Source organism: Festucalex cinctus, chromosome 6 (genome assembly GCF_051991245.1).
Source record: "Festucalex cinctus isolate MCC-2025b chromosome 6, RoL_Fcin_1.0, whole genome shotgun sequence".
NCBI lineage: Eukaryota > Metazoa > Chordata > Actinopteri > Syngnathiformes > Syngnathidae > Festucalex > Festucalex cinctus.
This window is the reverse complement of record NC_135416.1, coordinates 5,574,530-5,599,603: the sequence shown is the minus strand read 5'-3', so window position 1 is coordinate 5,599,603 and position 25,074 is coordinate 5,574,530. Positions and strand designations below refer to the sequence as shown.

The following is a 25,074-nucleotide window of genomic DNA, read 5'->3' as shown; positions in this document are numbered from 1 at the left end:
GTTAGAACATCATAATTGTACGAGTTAAATGTGCAATATTAAGAAAATTGTTTATTTTTACTATTCATTTTTGAAAATTTATATAGCAATCAATGGCAGTCAGTAAGTTTAGGAGGACAAAATAACGAGAACAAAAAAAAATTGTGAAAAAATGTGCAATATTGCTAGACTCAATCAAACCTTAGAATTTTTTTAATTTATGGGAAAAGAAAATACAAGATGATTTTATAATAATTTCATAATTGCACTTATTTTTATTATGCATGAACAGAACAAAAACAAAATCTCAGTTTTACCATAAAGCTTTTTGAGTCTCAATGCATAAAATTGTAAAATTTTGAGTTCATATACGTACGTTTTCTCATAGTATTTACTCGTATTCTGACTCTCATAAATTGAGATTTTTTTTTTTTTGTTTATCCTCAAAATATTCTTGGGAAAAATAATTACTAGATTTCTGGGATAAAAAAAAAAAAAACTCGAAGTAAAGAAGAAAATATCAATTTATATTTTATAAAAAGTGTAAAAATATTACAATACATTTACAAGGATAAAAGTCACATTAAAAGAAAAAAAATATTTTACAAAAATAGTTCAGTAATCATAAGAATGAAGTTTAATCTTTGAAATATCACACATTTATTCTTATAATTTTGCACAACTCTTTTATTTCTTTTCAGTGTACTTTTTGAAGCCAACAAAAAATAATTTTGCATACAATCACACATCTTTGTTTTGTTTTTTAAAGCAGACTTTTTTTTTCTTTCCGCTTATAAAAAAAAAAGCTACAAAGTTGCATAGCTGCGATATAAAAAAAAAAAAAAAAAAAGTGTGCAAGTTATTAATAAAAGCGTGTAGGTACAAATCACAATGTGTATTTACATCAACAATACGTCCAACTTTACGTGTGTCCGGCAAATATAGGAAGAGCGTGCTTAAAAATATATATAAAAAAAAAAAAAGGAAAATGTTAAAGTGAGTTCTGCTGAGAGTTTTTCATGTTGTTGATCTCCAGCTCCAGCTGCTTGATGCGCACGTCCCTCTGATGGAGAAGCTCCACCAGACGCCGGATGTCGTCCTGCTGCTTGTGGAACTTCACGCGAAGCTGCGGACAACGGGGATTTAAAAAGTCGTGTTCGCTCGCTAGGCTTTTTTTTTTTTTCTTTTTTTTTAATACATGCGTGCTTGTGGAAAAATGACATGGGAAAACATCTCACTAGGACGACGACGAGTCCTTCCCTACCTCATTTTCCGTCTTGGGCGGCGAGCAGAGCAGGAAGTCTTGTCCGTTGCTAACCGCCGTCCTGCCATCGTCAGCCACGCCGTTGTTGCCCGTCCTGCCGCCGATGCCACCGGGTTGCTCACCGATGTACGACCCGGCCCGACCATGGGACCTGCCCGGACCTTTGTTGGTATGGCTGTACAAGTCGTCCACGGGATGGCCGGGCTTCAGCGACATCAGCACCGGGCCTGCACATCAGACGGGAGGAATTGAAAGTACGTGGTACGGTCACTGTGCTGACATCCTGTACTATTCGGGACCTACACAAAGTCACAATGTTACATTTAAAAAAAAAAAACACACACAAAAAACCCCCACTAATAATTAATAGCCAAGGTCAAAATAAATGTTGAGATAGAAAAATGTAATACTGCCAGAAAAAATGTCTTTAATTTAAGACAATGCAGCCAAAATATGAGTGATTATGAGAACAAGTACAGTATTAATTTACAAGAAATAAAAAATGCAATACTACCAGAAATATTTCAAATACACCAGACTAAGCAAATGCAAAAAAAAGAAAAAAAAAAAAAAAAAAAAAAAGAAACTGTTGTAATTAAGAGTTACAAGGAAAACAAAAGTATATTTCACAAAATATACGTCAAATTATAAATTCAATTCCAAAAAGAAACTCAAAATGTTACAGCCATTTTTTAATTTTACATTTTGAATTTGTCTCAAAAGATGAGAATAAAGTCTGTTTTAGAAGAAAATGTAAAAAAGAAAAAATATCATTAAAACATACTATAATCCAGTAAAAATTTAGAACAAAAAATATTGAAAATTTATTTTTTTTAAATTGAAATGTTACCCCCAAAAATTTTGAATCTTACAATCAAGTAAACATTTTAGAAGAAAAAGTACTATAAAAGCATGAGAATAAAAATGTGAAATAGCGGAAAGAGGTGAAAATTTACAAGGTTTATTTCAAAATTTTAGAAGGAAAAAATAGCATACAATTAAATTGCAAGTGTAAAAAAATGCAAAAAAAATAGTTTTACTTTTATAAGAATAAATGCAAAAGTTGAGAAGAAAAAATATTGTAAAATTGCAAGAAAAGTGTAAACATTACCAGAAAAAAAATTAACTTATTTAAGATAAACGCAACATTTTAGGAGAAAAAATATTTTTAAATTTAGAGAATAAAAAACATATTACAAAAAAAAAAAAAAATCATTTCTTACAATAAACTCAAAATTTTAGAAGAAAAATACTGCAAAAGTATGGGAATAAAATGTTTAATATCTGAAATAAACTAAATTTTATAAAATTGTAAAATTGTTAGGAAATATGTGTCCGATTAGAAGTTAAAATTATACAAGAATAAACACATTTTTTAAAGAAAAAAAATATTTTGAGAATTAAAAAAAATTAAATGAATTCCTGACCTCTGTCGATGCCGCTGAGCCACTCGTCGGCAGTCAAGGCGGGCTTGTTGGCGGCCGTCATGGGATAGATGTCCTCCTGGTACGACTCCGACTGCAAAAAACGCCACAAAATATGAAAATATGACCTTACTTCCAAAATCGGTTTTGCTTGCGGCGAGACTGTGAGCCAGCTGGTTAGTTTACCCTGCGAGGGACGATCATGGAGAGCGGCTCGATCAGAGTTTTGACAGTCACCAGTTTGTAGAAGCGAAACACTTCGCACAAACTCACATCCAGGCCGCGCTTTGGCATCACACCTGACAATAGCAAAGAGAAATGACTCGGACTGACATAAATCAGTGCAAGTGTCTTTAATACTTTCTCTTTCACACCCAAAAACGTATTTACATTTTTTTTTTTTTTTTTTTTTACAAAAGCATACAGAAGGCTTTGATGCAGGTGCTGACATGAAGAGGTGGTTTAAAGCAATGGTTGTTCTTAAGGAAAAAAAAATAAAAAAAATAACGGACAGCAGGTGGCAGTAGAGTATAACAGCCCTGTTGCAACAAGCTCTTTTTGTCAGTTTTTTCACCAGGAATTGTGAATAATGATGAAACACTAATCTTTCTTTTGGTAGGTTCCATGTTTTTATATCAGTAGAACAGAATATTCCATGGACCTTGCAAAATTAGTCAAAATCCAGTCAAACAGCCAGGAGCCAAGGGGGTTGCTTCAGTGAAAATGGTTGCGAGTGAATTAGTTAATAAGTCATAAAAATAGAATAGAAACATTCTAACCCATTTGCTTCAAAAACGTATAAATACGTTCTATTTTAAATGTATTAAGTGTCCCAAAAACTTATTTATACGTATTTGTTTTTGTTTATGCTAGAGCATACAGAAGGCTTTGATGCAGCCTCACTACTGCAGAGAACGGGTGAAAGAAATGGTAGTAATTACAAAAATGGCCAGCAGGTGGCCGCAGAGTATAAGAGATCAACCAGGGCCATGATGTAAACAAGCTGTTTCCCCACAATTCTAAACAGATCTGTGAATAATGCTGAAACTCAGCTATATTCTAATGCTAATTACTGCAAAATGGAAACAGATGTATTTTTTTCCCGAATGAAAGAATACACTGTAATCTTTATTTTTGTAATCTCTTTTGGTAGGTTCCATGTTTTTTTTTTTTTTATAGCAATACAACACAATATTCTGTGGGCCTTGCAAAATCCGTCAAAATCCAGTAAAACAGTCGGGAGCGAAGGGGGTTGCTTCTGTGAAAATGGCTGGGAGTGAATGAGTTAATAAGTCATGAAAATAAAAAAAATGTGAAATTATATTTTACAAAAATAGAAACATTTTAATACTGCCATAAAAAGTGGGAGTAAATTTAAAGGCTTTATAGAAAGAGTACAGATGAAATATTAGCAAAAAAAACATTCAAAGATTTAACTTAAAAAAAAAAAAAAAAAAAAAAAAAAAAAAAAAAAAGTATGCTAAAAATTCCCATATTTCCAACAGAAAAAAAATTGTGATGTGCAAATGTCATTTTCATCTGCTTCGACTACACAAAAGCCTGCTGGCTGATTTGCTTGCAGGTGTGCGCGCTGGCATCAGGCGTTCGTCTTCAACAGACTAAAGTTTGTTGTGCATTGTCGTGCGTGTTCCTTACCCATCCCTTTCTGAGGTAAATTGGAGCGGTACTCGGTCAGGTAGTGAATGTACGGCTTCTCCGAGCTGATCTCATAGTACCGGATGTTCCCGTCCCCCTGAAGGAAGACAGACGCGGTTTAGCTAACTTCATTCCAAGAGCAACAATTCAACTATTTTAAAATCTAACAATTCACCTTCCCCGCCAGGTACAGCATGTGTGTGTCGGGGTCGTAGAACGGAAAGAGGAACCCTGACGAACCATCCAGGTTTTCCTCCATCAAAGGCACTGACAGGTCGTCCTAAACAACAATAGTTGAGTTTAAGACTGATGAAAGTAAACAGATATTGGAAAGACGTAAATTATTTCTAATACGTTAAATATAATGTGAAGACTTCCATGTAAAAAGCCAGTGGCACATAAAACAAACAAAAAAACTCTCAGAGAATTACCAAAAAAAAACACAAAAAAAACACTCAATCTCTTAATCCTTCACTTTGGACATAATCCTGCTTGCATGTCAAAACACCAACAACCACAACACTAAATCATGCTATAATATAATATATATAATATAAACAGATACAAGATTAATTTGTTCCGTAACCACACTTGCAACTCAAAACACTCTTATATCTAGGGCTGTGCAATTAATCAAAATTCAATTACAATTTCATTTATTACATTCTACAATTACAAAATCGGCATAATTGTAAACAAAAATAAAAGATTATTAAACTAATCTTGAGTTGTTTAAATGTATATATTTGCAGTTGTTTTTTTTAAATTTATTTTAAAATGACTATTTTAATAAATCTTGTTTGGTCCAAACGGAACTTGCATAATTATAGTGTTTCAGCCCTACTTATATCAAATCATCTTTTCCATTGAAATTAATGCAAATGTTACGACAGCCACCCTGAAAAATGCACATTAATGCTGCAATCCAATTCATTGTGAAGCTCCTACTGGTGTGTCTGTCTTGGCCACCAGGAGGCACACTATGCAGTCACAAACAAGACTTCTTCTATTGCTGCCACTTTAAATGGCTCAGCTGTGATATTAGTCATTTTCTGAATACTTCTGAAGTGCTGTTTTATGTGCGTCCATGTGCTGTGTCTAAATTCATGACTTCATTTTGGATACACATCTTTGACCTCTATTTTTTTTTTAATTAAATTTGCCAAATGATGGACAATTGTAAAACAATGCTGGTGTCCCAAATGCTGATCTGTTGTATATGGGATGCTCGTCCTTGATTGTGTCCACTAGATGTCAGAGTTGTTACACTACAGGATTCACCTATCTTGTCTGCCTGAGGTGACCTCCTTCAAGCATTACATCAACGCACGTGTTCTGATTCAGGCTGCCAATTCCATCCACACTTGCACACTAAAAGCATCCTTGGGTCTCTTACCCAACAAAAATCTGGATTATTATTATTATTTATTTTTTTATTGGTGGTCAGTTGTACTGGGCCGGAAGTGACATCAATCTCTTGGACAGGCAGGCAAAACGAGGTCAGAGGGAATATAATCTGTAGTTGACACGTGACAGACGTTCTCATCATTACAAATGCTCATAAACATCTCTCCAAGACGCCAAATCACACTTTTAGGCGTACTATGTTAGAAGTCAAATACAACTCAACAGAAAGGTGGTAAAATAAAATTACAATGTTATATTTGCATTTTGGGATTATAATCCTGGTAATGCATGGGTCTTTTCTTTTAAAACAATGCTAAATTGATGGATAAATAAATGTAAAATTAAGATAAAGGCGGTAAAATGAATTAAAATAAAATATAAAATTAATATTTTGTAGAAATAAAACGAAAATTGATCGGATGCAAAAATCAAGTAAAAAAAAAGTGCTAAAATGTAAAAAAAAAAAAAAAAAAAAAAAAAAAGTAATGTGTTCAAAAGAAGAAAAAAAATCAAAGTAGGAAATTGACGCAAAACAAAGCAAACTAAAGTTCTACAATTAAGTCAAATAAAACGAAGTAAAGTAGCAAATGAAATCATTTAGGTGGCCAGGTGATAAGGTAATCTAATTTCATCACTTCACTTACTTTATATGGAAGCAGAGACTGGATTGGAATAGAATGGCTACTGATGAATTTCTTCATGTTTTAAAATGTAAATTTTTTATATTTTTTTAAATGACTAAAGTGATTTAACCAGGGTCAAATTTTTGACAGGGGGCGTAGCACTCCCTAGCCCCGATGTAGTACCACTCCTGTTTAACCCATCATTTTGAATGGCTTACCAGATCCCAGAGTGCGATTTGTCTCTCGTTCCATCTGGACGTTCCTGAGGTGAGCATCTTGTTGACGTTGTCTAGAATCACCACCTTGCTGGCCTTGTGCGTCTTGCAGTTGGCTTCCTGGCAACCGGCACAGAACACAGGCACTTAAACGCCGCTAACAATACTTATGACCTCTTTTTTTTGTTGTGCATCTTGCGCTAAAATATAAAGTCTCCAAATAAGATTCCGAGGCTACCTGCAGCAGGGTCCCCGAGCGCGGCTCCATGAGCCGCACCTTCCTGTCCTTGCACGTCGTGGCCATGAGGCTGGCGTCCGAGTTGAACGACATGGACAGCACCACGTCCGTGTGCTGGCTGATGGTCCGCACGGGATTCTTGATCACCTGCTCCGGACAGTCCAGGTTCCAGATCATCACCTGGAGGCGGGTATCAAGCATGGTAATTCTGAATTGGATACTTTGGAGTCAGCCAGCCTCACTCAAACATATTCATTTGGTTAGAAAAAAAAAATACAAGCAAATGTGTTATTTTGATAAAACACAAAGAATTCATCTGCTTTCATGGAGGACTCTTCCAAGTGCTTAAGACCTGTTGAGCTGCATTGTGATACGCTCTAGTTCTTGCTAATAGTATTTGACATAGATCGTGGAGTGATAACTCGTTACCTTGTAGTCGTACGCCGTGCTGAAGAGGATGTCTTTGGCGGTGGGGTGCCACTCGATGAGGCCCACCCGGCGGCTGTGGCCCTGTAGCTCTTTCCAAGCCACCGTCATGTTCTTGAACAGGCCGTGAGGTGGGATCTCCCACACCTTCACCTTAAGAGGCACATTTAAGGGATACTTTACTTATTTAGCCATTTTTGGCAGTCGAACATTAATATTTTGCCTATAAAAAATTTGATATTTTCATTATTTTTCATGTACGATTAGTACCTTTAAAAACACATTTTGCATCTTGCTGTCGACTGAAAATGACATCACAAGGGCTCAGGTAACCAATCACAGCTCAGCTTGCGAATGTCACATGACCAAATCTAGAGAACAGGTGAGCTGTGATTGGTTACCTGAGCCCTTGTGATGTCATTTTCAGTCGACAGCAAGTTGCAAAATGTGTTTTTAAAGGTACTAATTGTACATGAAAAACAATGAAAGTATCAAATGTATTATAGACAAAATATTTACTTTTTATTGCTATAATGGGCTAAGTAAGTGAAGTATCCCCTTAATTTAGTCAGAATTTGTTCGTTTGTCCATTCATAATTCACAACCAACCCTCTCAATTGAGATGTAGAATTAGCATCTATGGAATAATTTGTACTATTCATTTTAGAAGTATTTAGTTTTTAGTATATATATCAAAAGTGTACACACCCCTGTTCAAATGCCAGGTTCTTATTTTGTGACCAAGATAAATCATTCAACTTTTTAGGTTTTTCCTGACTTTCTTACTGTTGCTTTCCAGCAAAAGCCCGAAAGTTTGTTTATTTTTATGCAATATTCTAAGTAGAACTACATTTGGAAGCCAACCAGTGAAGTGCAAACGTCACAAGTGCCAAGGAGGTAAAGCTCGATGATTTGTTCCTGAGGAATGTGTGGGATGACTCCTGGCTCCTCTTTGCGCCTTTTGTGAGGCACCAGAAAATTATCGTGCCTCTACTCCCTCGTATTCAAGGGAATGACGCCACAGCAGAACGCATATGAGTGTGTGGGCGTGTATGTTTCCAAACCGTGGCATCCTCGGAGCAGGAGGCGATGCAGAAGTCGTCGAAGGGATTCCATTTGACGTCCAACACATTTCCCCTGTGGCCCGACACTCGCGGGTGGTGAGGGTCCACTTTACCCGTCTGAGGAGTAAATATATTGCTAAAAGTAACAAGCTACCAGTCAATTTCAAATTACTGTCATTTATGTCCTCTATGTCAAAAATAGTCTAAATGATTTACTTTTACAAGGTACAATATACATTTTCAGGCTTAGTAACGATGCCATCGAGTGCACGCAAATGTCCAGTATGGCATTTTTTTATTGGTACGAACACTCACATGATGGACAGAGAGGACCAGGAAGGCCCCGCCCCCCGCACACTCAGTGATGACGGCGATGAAGCGAGGGTTGACGGCACAGAAGTTGTTGTCCTGGACGCTGCGAGTGATGGGCACGCCGTCGTAGCAGCTCTCCTTGGGGGCCGCTTTGCCGAACACGTGTCGGAACTTGGAGCTGCGGTACTGAGGACGCCATGACATCTGACAACAACAGGGGAAGACACACTATGAAGTTGTGAAGAAAATTCTTCACAACTTTAAGACCTCCACCAAGGAGGGACAAAAAATAAAAAACACCCGGAAAACAATTGAACAATTTTACTGATCATGTAATCCAAAATGTTGTGCTTTGAGAATTTTTAATTTGTCTCACTCTTTACTGTCTGCAACGTTTTGCTGCTCCCTGTCATGGCCATGTCCCATTTGAAAAAAGAGGTTTTTAATCGCAATGGGACCAACCTGGTTAAATAAGGGTTACCAGTATGTAAAAATCAAGGAGGGAAAAAAAAAAGGACTATATTTGAATTAAAAAGATTTGTTTTCTGAATATTGAATATATTGATTTATTTTACAATACAAAGGAAAAAAAAAATCCAGTTTTAATTTATTATGATTTATTATGATTATTAGCAGTCCTAGTAGAGTAAAAGTAGCAGTATTAGTAGTAAAAGCAGTAATATTAGTGGTAGAAGTTGAAGTAGGAAAAGTCTATGTAATAGTAGTAGTACACTAAATGTAGTTAGAGAAGTGGTATAGTAGTAATACTTGTTATGGAATTAGTAATAGTTGTAGTAGAGCAGTATTAGTAGTAGAAGTAATTGTAGGTACACTAGTAATAGTAATAGAATTAGGCAAAGCAAGTCATTTTAGTCCTCGGATTACCAATAGCAGTAACTTATAGTATAAGTAATAGAGGTAATAATTACAGTAGTATACATTGTAGAAATGAATTATTAGTAATATTTGAAACGGTATAGTACATAGTAGTAATAGGAATTGTAGTTGTAGTCATATTTTTATTAGTAGCAGTAGCAGTCGTAGTAGTAGTAGTAGTAGTAGTAGTAGTGGAAATAGAAACAGAAATAGTAGTACCAGCAGTAGTAGTAGATCTCTTCCAAGGTGACTGCAGCATAACCAGACAGACTCAATGTTTTCGATTTACCACTACCGTACAATGACGCGTTGGATGTGTGGTGTTCCACATGGTAGCGGTTTTGGTCCCACTTCCTTTCTATGTTTTCCAAACTCTTATTAACACAAAACCGCAACCTATCCATTTATCATTTACCAAAACCACAGTTTATCCAATGACTCACTGTTTTTCATTTTGATGATATATTCTCTAGTCGAGTATGACAACCCAAACACAGTTGATTGTAAAACCATTGTTTTTTTTTATGAAGAGATTTGCGGTTCTAATCATCAAACATCAGTACTTGTGCAACCTCACAGTAGTATCCTTCATCCTCTCTAATTATTTTTTCATATGACAATCTTTGTTTTTCTACTTATCCCATCAGTCAGACAAGGTTAATGCAGTCAGAGGCCAATCATGACAAGACATTTCCAAGAACAGAGATCCAGCATATACTTTTTGAGTGACCTCCCCCTCCAGATAGTCGATGCATATGTCATTATGGTGTGAGATAAGTGAGTCTACTCCCTTGGGACCAAGGCTAGCCCGTCAGCATGTCTGCTTGGCTACTCCGCCTGCCAGCTTGCCTGCTGCCTGCAAGCATGCTCATTACTTATAAATAAAGGGTGGAGCAGTTTGACGGACAAGACGTTGCGACGGAGCAGCTGCTTAAATGGAAACGTAAGTCTTGACAAACATTCGACTGCCTCCAAGTCACCTTAAACACTTCCTGTCCTGCCAATCCATGACTTCCTGATTTAGGCAAGTGGCCTGCAAAACCTTCGGAACATACGATACCATGCACAAATCACCACTTGATCACACAAGTCATTCTGACATGAACTAGCAAGAAGTTCACCCAACATACTACCATTTTGTAAATATCATTATCTCATTGTCGTAGCCTGAGAGTAGTTCGCACTAGCATGCGGCAATTTTGGACCGAGAGTGTAGGGATGAAACCCAGAAACAGGCTAGTGACCAGGAGAGGTGCAAGCACAGGGGGGTAACAACACAGAAGAAGGTCCACAATCTGGTCCTTTGTCTCCCAGTGCAATGTTGAGTAGTAGGAGACACCAGCAGAAAAAAACAGTACACCAAGTGGTGGCCACAAGAGGGTACTCAGCAGGATATGACTAGAGGAGGGCAAAAACCAGTAGGACCACAGTGTCAAAAGCATGCAGAAGATACCAAAGAGACAGGCGAATATGCTAGGAATTGGCCATAGGAGGTCAACAACGCAGCAACAGGACCCCCATTTACTCCTTCGTTTTACAGTACCAGTGCCAAGAGCAAAGAAGTGATACCAAAAGACAGGTGGGTTCACCAGACGGTGGTCAGAAGAGCTCAAAAACTGGTAGTAGGCCATGATCTGTTCTGTTTTCCCTCAGCAGTGTGAAGAATGTCGAAGAGATACCAGGAGACAGACTGGGTGGTGGTAGTAGGAGGAAGGTAACCAGCGTAGGAGATACCAGGAGACAGACAGTAAAGCAACAGGTGGTCTTAGCACCTAAGACTAGGCTACCAAGCAGAGATACCAGGAGACAGAGATGGAAGAGATACTAGGAGACAGACTGGATGGTGGTAATAGGAGGAAGGTAACCACTGTAAGAGATACCAAGAGACAGGCAGTAAACCAACAGGTGGTCTTAGCATCTAAGACTAGGCTACCAAGCAGCCTATTCAAGACTTGGGCTACCAAGCAGCAAGACATTAATCTGCCCCTGAGTCAACCAATCTTGTGTCAAAAGCAAAGGGAGGTACAAATCTACTCTATTAACCCTAACTCTAATTAACCCTTCTGGTCTCACGGTGTTGAGAATATGGAAGGGATAACAGGAGACGGGGAAATACACAAGAAGAGATGTAAGCCAACCAAGCAGCGAGAAATACCCAGAACCAGGTCTGTATGCCAGGAGGTGGTTAGAGGAAGATAAAAACTCAACAGCAGGACTGCTATTGTCTCACAGCACAGTGTCAAGAGTGTGGAAGAGATACCAAGAAAGAGGCCAGTAGACTAAAAGCGGGGCAAAGAGTTTTTAAGTGCTAATACGACAAAATCTAATGATGCAGAAGCTCTACAGGAGATAAAATTAAATGTGATACTTACAGCTCGAATTATGAGTGCCGCAAAAAGTAAGAACGAGAACAGTGACACGCCACGTCTCAGTTTACACTCTTTATCTCCTTCCGCCCTCAGGCCGGCTCTGAGAAGCCGGAATGTCTCCCCTCAATGCTGAGGAGATTCGTTAAGCCTCGCAGGTAAAAGCGATCCTGGCCGTTACAAGATACCGATTCAAATGGAGTGATAGTTTTATTTATAGCCATACGTGAACGTGAGTATCAACATATTGGACTTCCTTTGTGCAGGTAAACAAGTTGTCTATTGTAAAAAGAGACGCCACCTGCTCTCCTCCACAATAAAAACCAACACCATTATTTGAATTTGGCCAAGGGTCAATCAACACGAGTGACTCCACTCCTTTTTCGACTGCGTCACCAAAGCGTGCCCTGACAGAGGTTTGTTTACACTTGTACGTGTGATAATCCCTGGCAGCATTTGGGTCGACCCGCGAGCAGCCAAGTCTTTATGCTGAGACGCTGCCAAGGTAGAATGCCAAGACGCTCCTTGGCACGTCCTCACGTCCAACTGGCATCACATTAATCGGCCTTCCCAACGCTTGTGAGGGCTGTGCTGTGTTGATTGACATAAAATAAGGAAGAGGGGTATTGCGAAAGGTTTTTAGGACCACGTAAGCATAGAATTAGATAAAGAGACAGGTGCTGCGGCTGATCATTGCGGCCACATTGGAAGAAGTCTAATAAGAAGAAGTCTTTTACAAATTTCTAGCACACTGGCACGGAATTGGGTTATTAGTCGACCAAGCGGATTTCCATGTTTTTTTATACTCACAGCAATGACACGGAATGGGAACATTCATTCATTCAATTATTTTGCGGCGTTGCTCTGTATAAACGACACTGAAACAAAATAGAAGGAAAGAAGTTGCGCGACCATTTTTCGTATCTGTTCGTTATGAACTGACATGGAATTGAGGTAACTAAGCGATTTTCTAGCTTTTTCAAAAACTGCTGCTCTGTAAAAACGGCATCATGGTAGAACGGGTGGGAAAATTAACCCAACAGGTTTTCGACTTTTCTTCAGTGTTGGTTCTTTATAAGCAACACAGACACAAAGGGAGACAACGCGAACTGGCAATGTTTTTTTATGCGTTGCTTTATTGTATAACAGCATTACATCAAAAAGGGGGAGGAAGTCACAATACGTAAATTCACGGCTTTCTTCTATGACATTTTTTTTCGTCACTGTCACGGAATGGGGACCGCAAAGTTCTGGCTTCTTTCCTTGATATCGTCCTGGCAATTTTTTTTTTACCATGTTAATGATACGTGTAAACAGCATCCACATTTTTTTTAATTATTATTTTTTAAGCAAATCGACATGGCAATTTTCTGGCTTTATTCCCCACTGTTCCGTATATGACAAAAATTAATTAATTAAATAAATAAATAAATAAAAGAAATACGGGGATTCAGTCAACCCAACAATTTTCTGGCTTTCTTTTGTGATGCTGCTCTGTATAAACGGTTCTGACAAAAAAGTTGGAAAAATTTGTAGACAATGTCCCCAAACTGTTAATTTCCATCTTTTATAGATGATACTGTAACAACCTTTCCTCAAACGATTGCCATTTGTTATGTAAATAGACAACCCTATCAAGTTGTTTTTTGTGTTTTTTTTACCCTCTTTTCCATTCAAACGTAAGCACACTATAGAGAGAAATACCAAGATGGCATCTTAAAAAGCAGGTTGTAATGAGGCAATACAAGCTGGCATCTTGCAGTCTGAGATCCGCATGACGAAAAACACCAAGGTGGCTATTTTTAAACGCGTCTCCTTGCTGATCAAAAAAAAAGTCCAAAAATAATTCTTGATGTATTCATTTATGCCAGTACGTTTTGACCACGCCTGGCTTAGAGAGCAAAGAAAAAAAGGACTGCGCAGTATATTTGCCTCTGTAGTTTAACGCTGCAGTATATAGAGCATACCATACCGCATTTAAAGCAAGTCATAATCTAGTACACAGGCGGCCACTCCTCTCTTTGGCCAAACAGTCGCGGGGAGTTCAAAGTTTACATGAGATGTCAACACAGCGCTGACTAGGGCAACGCTGCGCTACACGAAGCACGCTACCAAATCCGCTAACCCACATCAATAACTCAAATCCAATTGTCGGCCATGACTCTCCATCCAAACAATTGGTGACCTTGTGCAGCCTTTAACCTGAAACGCCAACTTCCTCCTTTGTCCTTTCACCTTGTGTCTGTTTAATTCCCCGATATGAGGAATGTACAGATGTTAAACATTCTCGAGCAATTTACTACCTTGTGACAAAAATGCAGTCACCCAAATAAACTACCTAATCTCTTATCATTGTGCGTTTATGAGGTCATATGCGCATGACAGTCTCACCTACTGTACATCCAAGATGGTTGACCGTCACCGCGGGGTTAAACCTGAAGACGTACCACTGTCACATTTAAGGTCATTGGTCGAGATGCATCGATCCTACAAGTACTAGGGGAAGCAGGGGAAGTCTTAACTTTTTCTAATAAGATAACCGACGAGCTAATCTAGCAGATGTTTCAAAGAGTACGAGAAGATAAGACAAGACATCGACACGGAATGTGGGACCAAGTCAATTGGTCAATTTGTCTGTTTTTCCCATGCATTGTTCCTCGATATAACATGGAATGTGTTGAAAAACTCGACCGGGCACTTTTGAACCATAACCTTGTCGAAATCAGCGAGAATAAAACCTAGATGATACAAATTACGTTTTTACAGAAGCTTCCAGGTGCAACTGATTTGCATTTGTCAGAAGGTTTGGTCAGAAATGAATAACTGATGGCGTCCAACTTTATCCATGATCAGATAAGTCCTTTTTTACAAGCGGATGGCAGAGAGAACACATTGAGATGTAATGATTAACACGCACAGGAGTGCGCGCCGAGGGCGGGGTGATTGGCAGATGTGTTTTACCATGATAGCGACAGTTTGGAACGGATTACTCAACTGCAGATTGGGAACACGATTTGTTTTTGTGTTTAAAATATATCAAGTAAAAATTCTGTTTAAAAAAAAAAAAAAAAAAAGTGAATGAAATTATTTTTTTTGTGGAAAATGCGGAATTCTGGGAAAAGCTATTTTTGGAATGTGTAATTTAATGTGAATCTTTTGAAGTTGGAATGGATTGAAGCAATGGAGAAAAGGGGAAGGTGTTTTTGGTGTAGAATAACATACAGTGTGTGTGAATGTGATGTAAAAGAAAGGCCCTGCTTAATTCTAACGTACAATGGTACAATGGAAAACACCATTGACACGCTAACGAGTGACATTGATCATAGCGGTTTAAAACCTTTATGCATTAGGTACAAGCAGATATACTTTATCCTCTATGAGAAATGATTAATAAGGACTTAGTCTTATGTACAGTAGTAAAAGAAAGTCATGGAGAGTCTACTTGACTTGGTAACGGTTAATGGAGGAGCAATAAGACATTTAGACAGATTTAAAAAAAAAAAATACTCACAGGCATATATTTTTTATCCTGTTTATAAAAAAAATAAATATAAAAAAAATAAAAATAAAAAAGACTACCGGTAATTTACAGCTTCCAAATAAATTGCGATGTTTTTCAGACGAATTCCTGTATGAGTTTTCACTCTTGAGTACTCACCAATACCACTAGTACTTATGATACATAAAACTAAATGGCAGGTAATTGGAATCAAAGACCTTTCTGTCTTTATGATGAACATAATGATTCATCAATGTGTCAAACGGCCGCAGGGTAGCACCAACTACTGGCAAGACTTACTCAATGTCAGATTTGTTTATTTGCTTTAAGTATTGGCAACTGGCATTGGTATTCTTCACGAGTAGCCGATAGCTCGGCCCAATAGTGGTATATCTGGTACCGGTACTCGACCATCCCTAGTACTGAGTAGTAGCGGAAAAAAAAAAAAAAAGTCTATTCTTTATTTGTGTCTACATGACTGTATTATACTGCCCCAGTGGCCAAGGTGGGGACATCAAAGGGAGCAGCACAATAAAGTGAATTGTAGAACTAAATCCCCCCCCCCAAAAAAACGTTTAATTCTTTACATTCCATGTAATTATTCTATTACGCTATGGCTATGTTTTTGTTACTAAAAAGAAGCCCACGTGTAAACACTAGCCACCGTGCCGCCCCATCTCAAAAGTCGAGTCTAAAATATGTCTAAATGCAAAGTCAAACTTCATTTGCATTATTTGGAACGTAGGCAGAAGCTGGTAGTATGCAAACACGTGCAAAATCCAGCTGAGATTCAAACCCAGAACCTCAGACCTGTGAGGCAGACGTGCAAACCACGAGGCCACAATGAAAAGGTCCAACTTCCATAAAATGTCGCAAGTCAAGCAGGTCAAGACCAAGGATGATGTCATTGTCATCGTTGTGGACAACGTCAACTTTCAGGAGGAGGAAGTGTGCCTGCGGCAATCAGTTTTGACGACTTCTCAACCCAAGTTGGCACCACAAAATTGCATTTCATCTCGTCTGCAGTTTTACTCCCGGGGAAAAAGTGCAGCTGCGGACTCGGCAGCCGGTTGAGTAAAAAGATCAATAAGCCAACGCCAAATTCCACACAGTGACCTGTCACACCAGGACATGAAAGCACCCGCTCGGCGAGGAGAATGACACTCACCCTGACCGGAGGAGGGGGACCGTGGGGGTGGGGTGGGGGCTCAGCGGGAAGGGGTCCTTGAGGGACGATCTGTTATGTCTCCAGGGCAAAGCGGATCGGCACGGGGGGGAAAAAGAAACATTGACTTTATCTCCACTGCATCCACCACCGACGCCGCATTTACACACGCTCGGCGTGACGGCAAATGCGTGTGTGAACAAGCACAGGGAAGACGAGTGTGTACACTCCCTTTGAGAGAGAGCAAGGGAGGGGGAGAGAGAGAGAGAGAGAGGTTATGAAGGCTTTCTCTCTGTATAATAAAGTCAGAATGTTCCAGGAAATGCATTGTAATAATAATTAAGTAATCACAGTACTATGGGAATAAAGTAAAACTTCCATAAGAATAAAGTTGTAATACTACAGTACTAATTAAGTCATTAAACTCTTACCAGTACAGGAATAAAATTGCACTGTTATGAAATAAAATCGGAATACTATGGGAATTAAGTTGTAATGAGATGATGACCTCAATGATAAAAATAAATAAATAAATAAATAAATAAATAAATAAATAAATAAATAAAATAAAATAACCTCAATGCTAGAAGAAGTAATAGTCAATAAATTAATAGTATTAATCGTAAAGGAAATAAGTCGCAATATTACAGCATCATAAAGTCTTATGGACATAAAGTTGTACAGTCACAAAAACAAAGTTGTAATATGAAAAAAAAAAGTCGGCATGTTACGAGCAAGCCATAATAACGCAACGATTGTAATGTAATATAACAAGGATAGAATCATAATAATACGGGAATAAAGTTGAATTGTTGTGGGGATAAAAAGTCGTAATTTCAAAGACAACTATTTGTTCTTGTAATATTACAAAGTTATGATCATACCAAGCCTCCCTCCCTTGTATTTGTACTTTCTATTTGTACTGTTAGTTCCCGTATGTCCCCAACAGTGTCTACGCAGTCCCAAACGGTCACTCGCCTGTCCACAACGCCAGAGGTTACGCAAGAGGCCATTCGACCAGCGAGCGGCGAAAGCCAGCTGATTGGTCCATACGAGGACAGCACAAAAAAACCCCAACTGCAAATCAGGTGGCCTTCACACGGTCAAACAAGCGAGGAGCGCAGCGGGCTGATCAATAACTGCTGCGCTAAACTCAACTCCGTAGTTCAATTGGAAAGCTGAATATTATGGATTGCATATCAATTATTGGAAAATATACATGCAAGCACAACCCATAATACTTTGCAGACACCAAAGTCCAACGGCCACTCTAGATAAACACTTGTGGGGCCTTAAAAGAAAAAAAAAAAAAAAAAAGGTGGGGGGTCTCTTGTGGATTGTGAAATCAGTTGTCAGTTTTTATGGTAAGAAAGTTCTAATATCAAAAGAATACAGTCATAATATTACCAAAACAAAGCTCTAATATTACGGGAGGAAAGTCGTATTCTGGGAATAAAGTTGTTACATTTTTTATGCTTCATAATACAAATGGTTTGAGTCCTGTCCATCTAAACATCTTGTGTCATCCACCACGAAACTGCAAATTGAATCAAGAAAGTGGTTGTAAGATTACCGCTGCTCGCATTTTGTAGTTTAAATCACAGTAGAAAAGTTCCTCTCAATTCCGTCCAACCCCCACAACGCCCCCCCCCCACAAAAACAAATGGTATAGTCCTTTCGTCTTATGTCATCCTGCTAGGGAGTAGCAGTAACAAACAATTATGACTTTTCATGATATTTTTCACTTTCATTTGAGGAATGTGTTATTTTCAGGCTGTTTTGTCACAAAAGAATGGTCAAAGTCAATACACAACTTTGTCAGAGAAATTTCACATTTATTTATTTATGTATTTACGTTTTGAGCCTAGCTAGCATGGCTAAACAAGGTGTTCAACCACTGGGCATATGACTGCATAATAAACTAAATATATCCACGTTATTCGCACCATTGAGTACTGAGTTTTAATGTAGAATTTTGAGATCTTTACAATAAATGTTCTCAAAATTACATTTTATCTTTGTTTTTTGTTATCCTTATTTTTTTCCCAAAATAGTGTTTACAAAAGACTATACAAACAATTCAGAAATAATTCCTTATCTTTTTTTTTTTTTTTTTTTTTTTTTTTATACATAAATTTATATCACAATATACAGTACAGGCTTACCGTTGCCGTGAAGGGAGTCAGTTATTGCTATTGCATAGCTGTAACGTTGACTGCGACAAAGGCAAGGTAAGCAGGTGTTTTCCAGTCAAAATAAGAGTCAGACGGCTAATCACAAGCGACAACGCCGGGCCGTCGGAAGGTCAGCATCAAAAGACTAATAGCGCTTGTGTTCTCACAGATGCTAGCTGGCTATTAGCTTAAGTAGCGCTTATGTTGCATCCAGCTATTAGTCCAGTGGATGTTTTGATCACACAGCATCTCTTTGGACTTGCTAGCTCTTGCCCAGTTCTTAAAGTCTATTAGTCTCCACTCACGCAAACACACACACAAGCACTTAGCAATTTAGCACTTAGCCAAATGAAAGGAAATAGTTTGCTGGTAATGTCTTTTAAGACATAATGTCAGCGCAGAACAACGAATGACACATTTCTGTATAAGAAATGGTTTCTGCATTCGCCACTTCCATTTTTAATCCTGAAGCAAGGAGAAGAAAAGGTGTTTATGAAATAGTGGAAGGCCAAATGTATTTGTCTTTAGGCAGGTGTTGAGATGGACTGGACTCTAAAATATGCATTCTGAAAGAGGAGGTTTGCTTCCAATAGCAGCTAAATGCCAAAAAGAACAAATAGGCCTACAATGTTCAAGAAGTGACGTTTGTCTAATTCATATGTTAGAGTACAATTTACATTCTGAAGCAGGGGATTTCAAATTTCACACAAACGTCAAAAAGTGTAGTCTTCTAACAAAAGAGAAAATAACTGACATATTTTTGTTTTTTTTCTCTTGATGTTAGTGGGCTAATGCCTGGTTCATGGTTTGGAGGATGCTATTTTGGATCTTGGGGCCGGTGGGAACAGAACATTGTGCCTCCACCAACAACTCAAGTTGAACAGTTTCCCCAGACGTGACGCCACTGCACGAACACAGTAGTCCACTTGATCGCCAAAGAATTACAGACTTCAAATAAAAGGCTCTATTTCATCATTTTGACGGCTAAAGTACAGCATGTCAGCGTGATCTCACCACTCCCCCGCCCCCCCAACAATTGGCGTGCCCGTGCAGCGCGGGCCATTCCATTGGCACCCACGAATATCTCAACGCATACGCGGCGTGATCTCACCGCATGGCTAACACGTTAGTAGCCAGCTAACTGGAGCCACATCACAGGAAACTAGCGGATACGCTAGTTGGGTTTCGTTCATGAATGATGTCAGGCCCTTTTTTTTTATGACTACATGCCAGAAGAATGGAACATCAGGTTGTTTCTAGCTTTTGTGTTTTGACCATTTCAAAAGAAAGTGGGGGAAGAAATTTTTTTTAAGGAAGTATGCCTCCATCTACTTCAGGGTCAAGGCCAAAAGCAGCACTCGTTACTATGACGACTGGGGGCATAGGACAATCAGGTGTTTTGTTTGTTTTTGACCAGCCGAGTCAAACGCTAACAAAACTGCAAAAGTTTCATTATAATAAATAAATGAATAAATAAATAGGTCAATTGTGTATAATTGAATGAAGCAGGTAAGCAAACATTGCCATGAACATCTCATCACCAAAAAAAATAAACAAACAAATAAATAAAATACAGTACAGCAAAAGAAAACAATCCCATGTAAACTTCTGTAAAGTTCATGCTAATCACTCGCCCCACAATAAGCATCTTTAAATTCACATAGGCTAGCCATAGCGACCGTCGTCAAGGTGAGTTTCACTTTCCGCGGCTCATGGGCGGGGGGCCAGGGAGATTATCTTCGCCGGTATTTACACTGCATTGGGCCACGCCGGTAAACAACACACAGACCGCTAATCAGATCTCCTCCGTCAGCTAAACGCATTAATGTCTTGCGATACACCACACACAGGAAGTGCCGGCTAGCAGCTGTGCTAATAGCACTTGGAGAGCTAATGTATGTATGTACTGGCTGGGGTTAGAATGTCAGTACGTATATACTTACATATTTACAGCCCCCCCCCCCCAAACATACATTTCTACTTTCCTTCTTTAAATCTCATACCTTCTTCTCAATCTTCTCAACATTCCTATCTGCCTTCCTTTGTTCCTTCCCTCTTCCATCTATCATTATCCTCTACCGTCTTCATTTTGTCCAATACTGCCAATACTGCTTTGTTTTTTACTAAAATATTTAGCCATTATTTATTCACGTACTTGTAAAAGATAATGTGAATTTAAAAACTAACTAAAGCTAAATACTAGCTCGTAAGCTATCAGGAGACAAAGAATGTTTTGTTTTTATCATCAACAGTGCCTAGCCAAATAGCTAGCTAGCAGCCACATGAGGCACGGTGGTACTAGCATTAGCCTAGCAAGTGATTCTTTCGTCGTAATTTTAAAATCAACTTTTTCACCATTAAATAGAAAGTTGCCGTTATAAAATGCTCAACTTTGTTCTGTTAAAAAAAAAAAAAGCAAAAAAAAGATTTGAGCTCCAGGCTGACTTAACATCTTTATGTGCCGACACGTGAAACTCGCCGTTGTACAAAATATGCGCCGTGACATCTAAAGGAGACTAAAAATGGACATTTGTCATGCGGTAAAATGAAACTCTTGGGTTACTTCTCTGGAATCAATATAGTGGACAAACACAAACAACAACCAACCTTTGTTTTTCTACTTATGAATAATGAATCACACTCCGCTGACCCATCTGCTGCTAAACAGCAGGAAAAGTTTAAATAATAAGTAGGACGATCAAGTTAAATGCTCATCATATATAGGCCTAGTAATAAAACCTTTCTATTCACTTGTATTTTTCAGAAAGTTAGTATGATCTGCGGAGGACTTTATTAAATCTGTAATGGTCCTTGAGGAAGCTGTTAGACCTTCATTTATTTGGACTTTGTGTTAGGATTTTCTCATAAGAAATAATAGTAGTAGTGGAAGTTTGACTTTGACTTGATTAATTTTGTAAAATTTTAAATGCCACCATAGACAGTTGACACATTTTAGTCACTGTACAATCAAATGGATATACTGTAGTGTATATCCAAATTGGTTTTATTTGTTTATTTTCATCCGACATTTTCTGTATATTATTTGATTGTTATTTAATATTTTATGTATATTTATATTATTATATTTTAGATCAGGACCACATAGAAAAAAAATTCTCTCTCTTTTGCCCGCATATCACCGCTGTATCAGTGCAACAACTAATAATTATTTTAACAATCAATTATTTTATCGATTTTAATTTCTATTGCTTTCAAAAACAAGACATTTCAACAACAATGCAGAAAATTCACAATTCAGTTATGGGTTTGGTCACAAACATCCGTCAGAAAATCAGCAAAAATGCTGATTATTGTTTTACAAAGTAAAAGTAGAAATGTCCTTTTGTGGGGGAATAAAAAAATAGTCTGAGTTCATGTTGGATGACAGAAATCTGAGAATATTTGCTGTTGAGAGGCTGCAATTCCAAGTATTTTAATAATTTTTTAACAAGGTTCCTACATTGTAAATCGATTATCAAGATAAATTGATTTGATCATCAATTTGTGGTCGATTATTCATTGAACTTCTACCACTGTATTTTTTAAATAGTTAATAGTTAAGACAATTGAGGGAAATCATTTTTAAAAATGCATTGATTTCTTTGCCTCTGTTGCATCAAGACACGATGAATTAATGAATTGCTTAAAAGGATCCTTAGTTGGAACAGATACATAATTAAATGCTCGAGGAAAAAAAAAAGTGGCATCAAAAGGATACACAACAAACAGCCCACCATTTTGATGCTCAACGTCCGAGGATCTGATCCGATTATGATGCTCTTTTCCACTTCCAAAAAACCCCAACCCAAACCCCAATGTGCGGCATGGAACTAATCCACACACAAACACACCCACAGTACTTTTTTTTATTTGAGGTAATCCTCTGGATGTGCGGCCCGCGTAGGAGTAGCATCAGATAATCCGCAAACGCTCTGGCGCAGCTGTCATGTTGTGAACGAACTCACGAGCAGCGGTTATGATCGAGATGACACGGGAATGACCAGTGCTAAAATAATAACGGAGGGGCCTTGGTCAAAATGGACGATGGAGATAGCATTGTTTGCCATTAAACATTTTGAACATAATCCAAATAAAATTGTAACTTTTATCTTACACAACAAGAAGTACTTTTTTTTTTTCAATATTTAATTATCTTTGTTTAGTATGCCAGTTAACGCCAACTGAGGATGGCATTAAACACCTTGAAGTATAATTTTAATGAATTGTTCAATATTTGCCAAAGTGTTGCCTCAAACTCAGCTGAGCCCCACCCCCATTCCCCCACAAAAACGAAGTGCAATACAGTTGATGATGGAGTGTTGAACGTATATGACTGGGGGGGGGGGGCGTCTGTATCGGTGGGTTTTCGTTACATAGCTAAAGACGAGAGTCATCTGTTGGACAAAGTGCGAGAATGTCAGCCAGGTATGTGTTAACAGCCTGCCACGCAACATATCAACATGAACGCACGCGCTATCATTTTGCTGCTCATTTCTCATCTTGAAATTATTGATTTATTATTTCCTGTCTGGTTGGGCGATGTCCTGCATTTGCTGGACTCTGACAACTCCACCGCACCACACACTCACTGTAAATGTAGCTTACTGGCATAACGCCACCTTTGACTCATTTATTGCAACGGGGACATGTCTGCACCAGTCTGTCAAAAAATGTCCTGACTCAGAGGCAATCCAAGGTTTGACTAACATGTACCAACTGATGCCCGGCGTTGACATAACGGTGACTTTTGCGCAGAGATGCGGTAAAATTGCCATGACGGATGAGTTGACGTTTATCTGCCTTGGCTTTCACACAGATCGACCTTTAACTTAACAGGCAATCTGCCTTGCCCTTTTGCTCAAAAACCAGCAAAGGCTGAGACTTTTTTTGCCTTGGTAGGTGCTGCTGTTTTGGTTAGTAACCAAGTTAAAACGGGCCAAAACACTGCACACGTGCTCCTCCCACCACCGGCTATAGCATTAGCATCGGGTCATTAGACGCTTGCACCGCTTTGGTCTTTTGTCTTTAAGTTTGTTTACATGGGCGAGAGACGAGAGTGCGAGGGAGCACAATGGAGACCCCCAAGTATCTGCCCGACTGGTGGTCGCACTGAAAAGAACACCACCCCCACCGGGAGGAGAGAATGGATGTCATGAACACGCAGTCAGTACAAGCTTAGCAAGCAAAGTGGCCCTTCAAATGTAAACAAACAACTTGTCTCGTCAAATTGGTCAGTATTTTCTTTTTTTTTTTTAATGGAAACAAAGTAATTAAAGAGAATTATGAAAAAGATGTGTGGATAAATGTGTCAGATAATACGAAACAATAGTGTTCATTGATTAATTTCTGTTCAGTCAAACAGCTAATCAAACAGCCGAGTGGTTGCAGCTTACGTCGTATATCTAAAACTTTTTTTTTTTTTACATTATTACTTTTTCAGTCAAATTTCAAAGAAAATTTGTCAGAAAGGGACAAAATCTGCCTATTTTTTTTCCATGATGGCAACTAAGGCTATACAGTTAGTTACACTACATCACTGGAAAATCTTGTTTTTTTTATTACTAATATGACATCAATGTACAGTGGACTCCCACATACTAACAGTTCTGCACCTGCAGTTTATTATTTATTTTTTTCACTTTTTAAAATATATATATGTAAAATATTTGTTGCTATATATATTTGTGGATTTTTTTTCAGAGCACCTACCCATTCCCATTTGTCATTCCAAGGAAATTCTGTTAAAATGTACAAAACAGTGAAATGTAGCTTACCTAGCTAAGCATCCCTAAACCTGTAACATAGAAAACCATTTAAAGAGCTTCTTCAGTGTTCAAAATAAAATTTAAGACAGTGTTGTACATGTATGTGAGAGGACCCCATGACTAAACACGCCCCTGCATCAAATACGGGATAAGTCGAGTGCTCTTTCAAACAAAAATGCGACTCGCTGTCTTGCCATAAATAAAAGTACTCACGGTGCTTGAAATAACTTGTGTTCATATTTATTGCTAGTAAAACTGGCTCCATTCAAAGTTAGCAGGTGCACGTGTGTCACGGATGTTGTGAGCGAAAGTGCTTACGAACACAACACCGGCCAAGATGTCGTCTTCCCGCACGCCACACGGTAAAAGGAAAACTCACCTTTATGACGGTCATGCGGTGGTGATAGCGGACAGCGGTTCCCCACCACCCTCCCCGCCCGCGTAATGGAACAGTGGAACGCGGATTCCCAGTTAGCGCAGAGCCGGTGTCGTCATGGTGCTCGGCGGGGCTAACACGCTGACGAGTCCGGGAGCTTAAACTGCTGGAGAAGGGGGAGGATGAGGAGGAGGAACAGCACGGAGAGGGAAGGAGGGATAAAGAGCTGGGCGAGGCCTCTCTTG

General features: G+C 38.5%; 1 protein-coding gene across 1 annotated transcript; it reads right to left on the bottom strand.

Annotated features, from left to right (window-relative positions):
• Positions 1-593: 593 nt before the first annotated feature.
• coro2aa (coronin 2Aa) lies at positions 594-24,995 on the bottom strand. The gene is made up of 12 exons (XM_077523753.1): positions 24,833-24,995; positions 8,612-8,812; positions 8,297-8,413; positions 7,236-7,385; positions 6,807-6,986; positions 6,572-6,688; positions 4,499-4,603; positions 4,324-4,420; positions 2,854-2,966; positions 2,671-2,761; positions 1,244-1,470; positions 594-1,105 (listed from the first exon to the last, which is right to left on the bottom strand). Exons 1-12 carry the CDS (start codon positions 24,845-24,847, stop codon positions 971-973), a joined length of 1,548 nt encoding a protein of 515 aa, XP_077379879.1. The 5' UTR covers positions 24,848-24,995; the 3' UTR covers positions 594-970.
• Positions 24,996-25,074: the final 79 nt, after the last annotated feature.

Coding starts and splice junctions, on each gene's coding strand:
- coro2aa (XM_077523753.1), bottom strand. Junction 6,987..7,235: donor GCACGGCGTACGACTACAAG/GTAACGAGTTAT, acceptor ACCCGCCTCCAG/GTGATGATCTGGAACCTGGA. Junction 1,106..1,243: donor CGCCCAAGACGGAAAATGAG/GTAGGGAAGGAC, acceptor CGTTGTCCGCAG/CTTCGCGTGAAGTTCCACAA.